The sequence below is a fragment of the Octopus bimaculoides genome, chromosome 1 (assembly GCF_001194135.2).
Source record: "Octopus bimaculoides isolate UCB-OBI-ISO-001 chromosome 1, ASM119413v2, whole genome shotgun sequence".
In the NCBI taxonomy this organism is placed as follows: domain Eukaryota; kingdom Metazoa; phylum Mollusca; class Cephalopoda; order Octopoda; family Octopodidae; genus Octopus; species Octopus bimaculoides.
The window spans coordinates 97,161,618-97,172,072 of NC_068981.1; the positions used below are offsets into that span (position 1 = coordinate 97,161,618).

At 37.4% G+C, this 10,455-nt stretch overlaps 1 protein-coding gene across 6 annotated transcripts in view; it reads left to right on the top strand.

Annotated features, from left to right (window-relative positions):
- Window positions 1-10,455, top strand: part of LOC106879882 (ATPase MORC2) — a 167,114-nt gene that overhangs the window by 120,742 nt on the left and 35,917 nt on the right. For all 6 annotated transcript variants that reach the window (XM_014929608.2, XM_014929613.2, XM_014929607.2 and 3 more), the window contains exon 28: window positions 4,923-5,077. In XM_014929608.2, the coding sequence (XP_014785094.1) occupies window positions 4,923-5,077 (155 nt within the window). The remainder of the gene's footprint in view (window positions 1-4,922; window positions 5,078-10,455) is intronic.

Here is a 10,455-nt window from a genome sequence, read left to right on the forward strand (position 1 = left end):
TATATATATATATATATATATATATATATATATATATAGGAAAAGAATACCTGGGGAAAACATGTTGGGTGGGGGGAGTACTTTACTTAGTGGTTAGTACATCCCAGGGCCTGGGATTTGGGAAGGTGGATACAATTCTGTTGATGAAAGGAGGACAGGAAAGTGAGTTGAAAGTGGATTAGTGGAAACAGCAAGACACCAGCTAGCTCTGAGGAGCAGAGGCCACAGTAGTAGTAATGGAAAAAGGAGAGAGAGGAGTCAATATATAGGTGCAGGTGTGGCTGTGTGGTAAGAAGCTTGCCTCCCAACCACATGGCTCTGGGTTCAGTCGTACTGCATAGTAGTATCCTGGGCAAGTGTCTTCTGCTATAACCTCAGGCTGTCCAAAGCCTTGCAAGTGGATTTTGTAGACGGAAACTGAAAGAAGCCCATTGTGTATATATATATAGATATATTCTTTTATTTGTTTGTTTCAGTCATTTGACTATGGCCATGCTGGAACACTACTTTTAGTCAAACAAATTGACCCAGGACTCATTCTTTGTAAACCTAGTACTTATTCTATTGGTCTCTTTTGCTGAACCACTAAGTTATGGGGACATAAACACACTAACGTCGGTTGTCAAGTGATGGTGGGGGTCAAACACAGACACACAAACATCGTTGTTGTTTAACATCCGCTTTCCATGCAGGCATGGGTTGGATGGTATGACTAAGGGCTGGCAAGCCAGAAGGCTGCACCAGGCTCCAATCTGATCTGACAAAGTTTCTATAGCTGGATGCCCTTCCTAACGCCAACCACTCTGTAATTTTGGTAAATGTATTTGTTAAAATGAGATGTTAGTGTTATTTTCATTTTTGTGTAGTTTAGATGACAGTTTATTCACTGTACCCTTCTTTCAGTTTCTATCTATCAAATTCACTCACAAGGCTTTGGCCAGCCCGAGGTTATAATAGAAGACACTTGCCCAAGGTGCCATGTGGTGGGATTGAAACCAGAACCATGTGGTTATGTGTGTGTGTTTGTCACTCCACCATTGCTTGATAACTGATGAATAAAATTGAAAAAATAAAAGCAATAAAACATGAAGACACCATTACCCACTTGCATAACTTGACTAGTACTACACCAAAGGCCGTGTAAAATAAGGCCCTACAAGTAGCATGCATTCTGCTGGCATAGTTCTCAGGGTCATTGAAGAACACAAGTTACCCCATCACGGCAAAGATTGGATTTTGATTGAGTTTCCCTATGTTCAAAATCATTCTGGTCATCTTGGACTATATTTCCAATGTATCCTTCTGTTTTAGGATAGTGGAATGTGATTTGAGGAGTATTTGTTTGCTATTTCTCGCAGTTTGATTGAATGCATAGAAGTCCCTACTCCCTACACCTCAATCATCTGATTGTTCTGTTGTCGAGTGTTTGTACTAGTAAACTTACATAACATACCATTTCATAGAAGTTGCCAGGTATATTAATGTAAAAAAAAAACAAAAGATCATTTCATGTCAGACTGCACAAGTGTGAAGAGAACCTACAATTTGTGTGCATCTATCTGTATATGTTTGTATGTATCAGTTGGATGTGTATGAATGTGTTTTTCTTCAAGGTTATGTACTGCTTGACTCCTTACACTGTGCGTGTGTGTATGTGAGAGAGAGAGAGAGAGAGAGAGAGAGAGGATGTGAGGATGTCTAGTTGTTAACTACAGTGTCTTTGTGTATATAAAGCCATTGACTGCAACTGTATGATATCCAGTCATATCACACATATTACTTTAGTAAATGTATTCTTCTTCAGCCCACTAAACCCTCTTACTAAACCTATCTTGCCTGCCATTATAGAACATGTCATTACATATTGAGGTCTAGTGAACCTCATTCTTCTGCATAGGAACCAAAGTTATCTCTGCTTCCAGCTGATCCTTTCATGTCTACCTATGAACCAATCAGCCCTTCAGTAGTTGCTGTGTCACCAGCTGTGGCCTTTCTTTCTGTCTTTCAGCTCTCTTCTCCATGCTCATTCCACAATTGTATACACAGTCTGTCTTATTACCCACTACTACCTCTGCATGTGCATGTGTGTTGATGCATCTTTGTCATAAAGCTACATTCTGTGTGTGTGTGTGTGTGTGTTTGTAAGAAAGTGAGTTTCATATATATATATATATATATATATACATACACATCCATCCATCCATCCATCCATCAACACTTTTGTGTGTGTGTATGAGAAAAAGAAAAATGTACGAATGTATCATTTTTATGGAATGTGTGTATGTGTATATATCTATCCATAGCTGGCATGTGTAACTACGTATAGATACACAGGCATGCATGCGTGCACACACGTGTGTGTGTGCATGCACATTTGAAACGTTTCCATGGAATATGGAACCTAACTGCACCTAACTGAAGATGCAGCACCTGTTCATCCAGAAATACACAATATTCCAATACATGACAAAGAGATGGGTTGCTGTGGAACAAATGCATTTTGAGTGAGGTGGGGGGGTGGGTGGTGGTAATGATAATCGAATGGGGATGTTGGAAGAAGAAGGAGGAGACAAAAGGTAATCGACAACAATAACAAAAGCATGAAAAATAGGTAAATAAAATCAACAACCAGCATCACCACTGTTGATGACATTGTTTTGTGACTCTTTTAGAAAAGGACAACATCAGTCTCTTGGGGCAGGGAGATTAGATTTCACCTGCCTCTTTCAGCCATTCTTTTACTACTGTTGGAGCTTCTCCACAACCAACTCTCCTGTCCACCCCACCATTGTTCCTGTACAGTTATCCATGTTTGGTTGTGCACCTCGCAATCTAATAAGACTGTTGGCCTAGAAGTGGTTTGGGTGCACTGAAAAGCATCTGTGCACAAAAATGCAATGTATATAAAAGAAATAGGAAAAAAAAAATGTTGATAAAACAATATAAAAAATAGCAAAAATAATAATAGCCTGAATAACAAGATTTCTTTATTGTTTATTATCCCTGTAAAACTTCTTTTATCCTTTGCTGTGATGTTAGTTCATGTTTCATAGATGTTTAACTCAATGTCAGTAGAGACGGGGTTTTTACTTAGCTCATTGTTCTTCAACTGCCTTTCTTATTTTCCAACAACCCAGTCCTGTCTTCCTAAAAGTATGCACTGCTTTACTCAACCTGTTTTTCTTATTCTGCGACTCCTCTTCTTTCTGACTCCTCTTAGACATTGAGTTGAATGTCTCCGCAAAATACACATCTCTCTGTGCACGTGCGCGCACACACACACACACACACACACACACACACACACACACACACACACACACACACACACACACACACACACACACACACACACTCTCTCTCTCTCTCTCTCTCTCTCTCTCTCTCCTTGCCATCCTCCACTACTTTTTGCCTTATTACCTTCTTGAACCTTTCATCACTTTTGCAGTACTGTCTTCTTATGATTATCTTTTCTTGACTCTTTCTCTTTTGATACTTTGTCTTTCAATCTGATAGCTTGACCGCACATGTACACACACACACACTAATTTATTTTAAACACACCTTGTTGTAAGTACTCTAAATGTTTTTGCATGATCATGAACACAGGTACTTGCTTTTGATTATCTATCATAGCAGTTAATGACTATTTATTAAGATGATCTGTACAAATTTTCTATAGAAATTATAGGCAACACTGATTTTGTTGCAATGTTTTGTATCCAAGACACCTTATGTAAACAAAAAAAATAAGATCGAAGATGAAGAATAGGCAATGGGCATCTATACCATATTTCAAGAGTCTTTGCTCCTTCGTCAGTACCCATCCAATCTATTAACCATACATGAACTCTATGCTTAAATAACCACTAAATATAGCAGTGTAACGTTATTGGATATATCAATTTTACATATTAAACACATTCCGGGAAAGCTAGTATGTAAATATTAATGACCTGCATAACGAAATACCATGTTCCTACAAATCAATAATGATTATTGTTTCCTTCACTTGTCAGACTTTTGGTGACTATATTTCAACCCTTGATGTGCAGCTTCAGTAAATATTTGGCATAGGTGTAGTGTATGCTTATGCATGTGTGCGCACATACGCATATACACATTTTTTGTTTCTAAGAATGGTACCTCACTCTGCTTTACTGGCTGCATTGTGAATTGTCACGTTTCACTTCTTCATGTCTGAGTAGGTAAAGGTTAGGAAACTGTTATTTAGCTGTGCAAATATTGACAAATATTAAGATTTGTCAAAAACCATTCCATTCTTGGTAATACAGAGAAATAGAGGTAAAACTATACCACATGCATAGACGTTTTTGTGTGTGTAAATCTTTTATCTCTTATTTCTTTCAATCATTTGACTGTGGCCATGCTGGGGCACCACCTTGAATCAAGTGAATTGATCGTGGGTATCACACTTTTTTATTTTTGAAATACCACTCTTACGGTTGCTTTATGTCAAATCATCATGATTGAGAATACAATCAAATAGCTTGCTTACAATGAAAATGCCTATTTAGCATACATCTGTCGGTCACTTTTGCTGAACCCCTAAGTTATGAGGATGTAAACACACCAACACCATGACAGATACAAAGACACACACATCAATATACATCTAATAATGGGCTTTTTTCAGTTTCTGTCTACCAAAGCCACTCACAAAGCTTTGATCAGCCTGAAGCTATAGTAGAAGACACTAGCCCAAAGTTCCACCTGGGACCATATGGTTTGGAAGCAGACTTCTTACCACAGAGCCACTCCTGTGTCTGTTCAGATTTCTAAATATATATTCCTCATGTACTTCTCTTACACACTTTTTTTTATAAAGTTCAAAGGACATCATGTATACCTTTTTCTTCTCTGTGTGTAATGTAATAAATTATCTTTCCTTATTTTTACAGCGTTCAAGTTCTACAAAGGAATGTGTATTTACGGCACCAGCTTCACCAGTCTCTCCAGCTTCATTACCATCATCACAGGATGCAGTTATAGAAACTCCATCCTCTTCGACACAGCCTGTCAGTCAAATCACTGATGAAATTGCAAGTGGCTATAGGTGAGTAACTCATGCTAAATATAGAAGTTAGCCCTTGATATCTATGTTGCATGGAAATTGTGTTAAGTGTATGTGCTTTTGTTTTATCAGTAGAAGCTAAATTTGTCTAGCATGTAGTTGTTAGTGGAGACTTGCTATTGATGATGCTCAAGGATGCAGAAATCTACACATAACAATTTCACTGCTGCTGCTGCTGGATGCTTTTCTTCTGCTACTGATATACTTCTGTGCTTTTTAGCACTATGTGTCATCATAAAATGCTATCTTGAGACAAATATCACAGTTTTGTGGCTTTCTACATTATATCCATGTTAAGTAAGATGTACAGAATTCTATTTTCGCATACTCTACTGTAACATTTTTCTCTTTCAGTCTGGATGTAATCTGAATGGCTGCACAAATTTTGGGCTTCTTATTGATTCCTTGCTTTTCCTCCTTGATACTTTATCCTTCTATTGAGTACCTTGATACTTTGTCCTATCTTTGTCCTTCTATTGACTACCTTACACACACACACACGTGTGTGTGTGCGCATGTGCACACTTTCTTGAACATACTTTGTTGTGAGTACTCTAAATATTTTGTAGCTTACATAGGGATGTAGGATTTGTTTTGTGTAGTGTTTGTTGCAACAGCTTTGTTGCTCACTTTCTGTATTAGACTTTGTGTTGTCCAGCTTGTTTCACCCAGTTAATGCTATTAGCTTTTATGCTGTATAATTTGTGACACATAATAACAAGGTGCAATTACTATGAAGTGGGACTATTGACCACATACTTTTCAAATACATGCCTTTTCACACTTGACAATGTCCATAAAGCTTTGTTTAATAAAAAGAAAGGGAGAAAAGGTCCCACTTGTTTTTCACAGTTGGATAGTTAGGAAGGACATCCATCTGTAAAAAAAACTCCATTTATGAAAATATGGAAAAACACAAAACAATGCTAAATAGTTCAGTAGCTCTGAGTTTAAGATGCTAGGATTATTCAAGGCGCAGGTGTGGTTGTATAAGCATGTGTGTAGCTGTGTAGTGAGAAGTATTCTTTCTAACTACATGGTTTTGGGTTCAGTCCCACTGCATGGCACCTAGGGCAAATATCTTCTGCTATAACCCCGGGCTGACCGAAGCCTTGTGAGTGGATTTGGTAGATGGAGACTGAAAGAAACCTGTGTGTGCATGCATGTGTTAATGTTTCTTTGTCTTGACATTGTGTGATAGTGGTGAGTGTCACTATTACGCAAGTGGCATCCTTTGTTTGCAGTTTTCCATGAAAATATGTCTGGCTAAGCAGCAAATATTACCTTACTTAGAAACATATATGGGTTAGTGACAAGAAAGGCATCTAGCTGTAGAAAATCCACCTCCACAAATTCCATCCAACCCCATGCTTGCATGGAAAATAGATGTTAAAACGATGATGATGAGGAAGAGGAGGAGAATGATGATGAATTGAAGCCACAGTATTTGAAGGCATATAACTCTTTTCTCTACTCAGCCTGGCTGACAAAAAACAGGTTCCACACCTACTTTACAGTTGATTGGTGGTCAGAATTAGAAAGGGCTTCCAGCTGTAAAAATGTTTGCTTGTACAAAAACCTTCTCATCTTGTCATGGACAAATGTTTGTAAAATAGTATTAAAAAAACCCCAGAAAGTCTATGTTGCTATGTTTGTACATTGTTCAGTTTATGTTGCATAATATATATTACATATCTGAATTATTTAGCTTGTTATCCAGTTTGTGCTGCAAGATTTTTCGCTAATGGGGGCTGCATTGCATAATAATGCCACACAATTTGTGTTATGTGTATTATATGTCTTATGTTAACTATATCATCAGCAACATTATATTTCTGAAAACAATGAAGGTGCTTCTACATAGTTCTCACAGTCTACTAGAAATAGCAGTCAAGTCTCCCACAAATTACATTTTCCTGTCTTAAAAAATAGGGAAGGATATGTAGTTCTAGACCAAAACCTTGCGGATAGATTTGGTAGATAGAAATTAAAAGAAGCTTCTGTGTGTTGGTGTAGGTTTGTTTATGCCTCCATAACTTAGCAGGTTGACAAAAGAGATTGATAGAATAAGTACCAAGCTTAAAAAAATAAGTACTGGAGTTGATTTAACTAAACCCGTCAAGGCAGTGCCCCAGCATGACCACAGTCCAATGTTTGAACAAATAAAAAATTAGAAAAAAAAACCCAGTTTGAATTGCATAATGTGTTCATTATATTTGCACAGAGACTTTTTTTTTCTGTAAGATGTTTAATTTATGTAACATCCCCAACTCTGTAAACTAAATTATCAACAAGAAATCTCATAGCAGATTTCTTAATAATATTGGAAATTCTTTCTAACCTTCTTTTCATCCATACGACCATCCACATCACCCTTCATCTCACATCAGTCTCCATTTCCTTAGTCAAATATTGACTTGTCCCGTTGGTCAGCAGTGAGTCATTTATTTCTAAATTTCTGTTGGGACACTCAACAAATGGAAGTTAACTAATCAGTTGTGCAGGTCTGTAACATCAAACAAACTATCACAGCAGTGACACACACACACACACACATGAATAAGATGGGTGTTTTGTCAGCAATTTCCCTTTGATTCAGTGCCATATTCATGAAATCTTTAAAATATGCTGACAGTTTCTTGGCAATCACTGGACTTGCTCTAATGTTCAGTTATTCTTACCCTGTCAAGTATTCAGTCAGTAACAGAGCCATCATCCAATTCTCATTGGTCTGACATTTAATCAATTTGTATTTTAAAATCTCTCTCTCTCTCTCTCTCCCTCCCTCTCTCTCTCTCCCTCTCTTTCTCTCTGTCTCTCTCTGTCTCTCTCTCTCTCTCTCTCTTTTTTAATATCCTTATGGTGGCACCAATTAGTCAAATCTGTCAGTTGATCATGTCTGTCAAGTGAGTGGTATGGGTTCAGTACTAATTTACTCTACTAAATGTGTTTGTCTTCTTTTGTCAGAATTCCAGTTAGGTTCATGTTGTGTCTATGAGATTAAGTTTACATCATAGAGTATCTGAGATAATCTATGTGCATTGTTTAAAGATACTGTGTAAGATCACATTGTTTGCTGTCTATACTTGCACAGTGAACCAGTAGAATCAGAGGAAACTAGTGATAATCTGTGTCAGCAAGTACTAATACAAATAGTTTACTAAATGGAAATAAACCATTTTGCAGTTGATAAAAGAGAGAAGATTTCTGTCTAATTCTGTCCAAGGAATTAGATTTCTATTCTACCTTATAGAAAAATAATTTCATTTGGTGAATTTTTTAATACTTGTTAAGGTGTAATGTGCACTATTTGTGTTTGGGCAATTTATGATATTGACCAAAGTGTGTGTGTGTGTGTGTGTGTGTGTGTGTGTGTGTGTGTGTGTGTGTGTGTCTTATGAAGATGTCTACAGTTGGAATAAGGATGTTATGGCATAGACTATAGTTAGGGGTAATTTACAGTAGTGCCTATGGTTGGGGTTATTATATGGTAGGGACTACAGTTGGAATAGCCTCCACTAGGGACTACAATGTGGCAGTGTCTGTGTTTGGGGTATCATGAATTTTGAGCAATTTATTCTTTGTCAAGATAGTTAGAAAAGAAGGAAAAAAAAAACCTTGCTGGAGAGGAAAAACATACATGGTGTGTTGTTATCTACAAGGGGCTTTAAGGGTACTGCAAAAGACCTCGTTGGAGACCCAATGTTCTGAGTTCTTTTACAGGGTTTAGAAAAACTAAAGGACTGGTGCAATAAATGTGTGAATCTGAAAGGGGAATATGTTGAATAACAACATAATTAACTGATCCTAACTGTATTTTCTTTTACCCAAAGCCAGGAACTTTTCAGCACCTGCTTGTAGTCATTATGATAAACAATGGTGGATTGGGTAATCAGGATAAGTTACAATAATAATTTGCAAAAGTGTCCATGGTTGGTATATTTATGAGAGTGTCTGCTGTTGCAATAAAAATGGGTGAACAAATCAGTAACTGTTAAATGGTAATTTTAGAGAGATAGATAATGAGTAATCGGAGCAGTCGAAAATCATCATCATCATCATCATCATCATCATCATCATCATCATCATCACCATCATCATCACCACCATCACCACCATCACCATCATCATCATCATCATCATCACCACCACCATCACCACCATCACCATCACCATCATCATCAGCAGCAGCTCTCTGTTTTCCATGCTAGCATGGGTTGGATTGAGCATGGATAACTGAAAATGTGGGTACTGGCTGAACAAAAATCAACAAGTGACAATCATGCTCTTCTCATACAACACTAGCATCACTTAATTGTTGGTATTGATAACGATGATAATGATGCTATTAATGATAATGGTGATGCTACTGATATAGCACATGAAGACATGTTTATAAATATTGTTCCACACCCACATTTACACCGAAGCACTTTTATACTTGTGTTTGAGATTCTATAGGTGACTTAAATCTGCTTTGAAAATGTAAGCTAGACAAGCTTGTTCTCTGTTTGTTCGGTGAGGAGTCTAAAAGCTGAATGGAAGATGTCGGTGTTGCTGCTGTAACTGTGAAAATTTGCACACTGTAAACTGAGTTGTTTGAGCAGTGATTGTAGAATAACAGCCTCTTTACTGAGATGTTCACACGGATTATTTACACTGTTTGGTTTACTTTGGAAAACACTGCATTGGTGAAGTGTGAACAGTGAAGTAGTTATTGCATAGTAAACAATATATAGTCAAGGTGTTACTGAAGAAGCTTTGATTGCAGTGAAATAAAGTTTAACATGTAGTATAATGGAGAAGAAAGACTTAATAGAAATTACCAATTACGAGAATGTGATGTTGTCTTTTAATGCTTTCAATGTTTTATGGTGGTGACAAACTTGTGAAGAAGTTACCATACCATTGCTGTAGACAGTCTGGTTATATTATATAATGTATCACCTGTTATGCTTTTGGAATATTCGGCTTTATCTGCCATCAAAACTATTGTTCATTACGCCAACACTACCATCCATTATTATATAACAAACCCAAACTACAATATATCATTCTCATGTTACTATACATTACTCTAGCACTACCACACAACACTACAACACTCATCATCATCATTTAACATCCATTTTCCATGGATTGGATGGCTTGACAAGAACTGGCATGGTCAGGGGTTGCACCAGGTTCCATAGTTTGTGTTGGCTTGGTTCCTACAGCTGGATGCCAACCGCTTAACAATGAACTGGGTGTTTTTTACACAGCACCATCACTCGTGCTTTTTATGTAGCACCATCATCAATGCTTTTTACATGGCACCAACACCCACATCAATGCTTTTTATGTGGCACCAACACCCACAC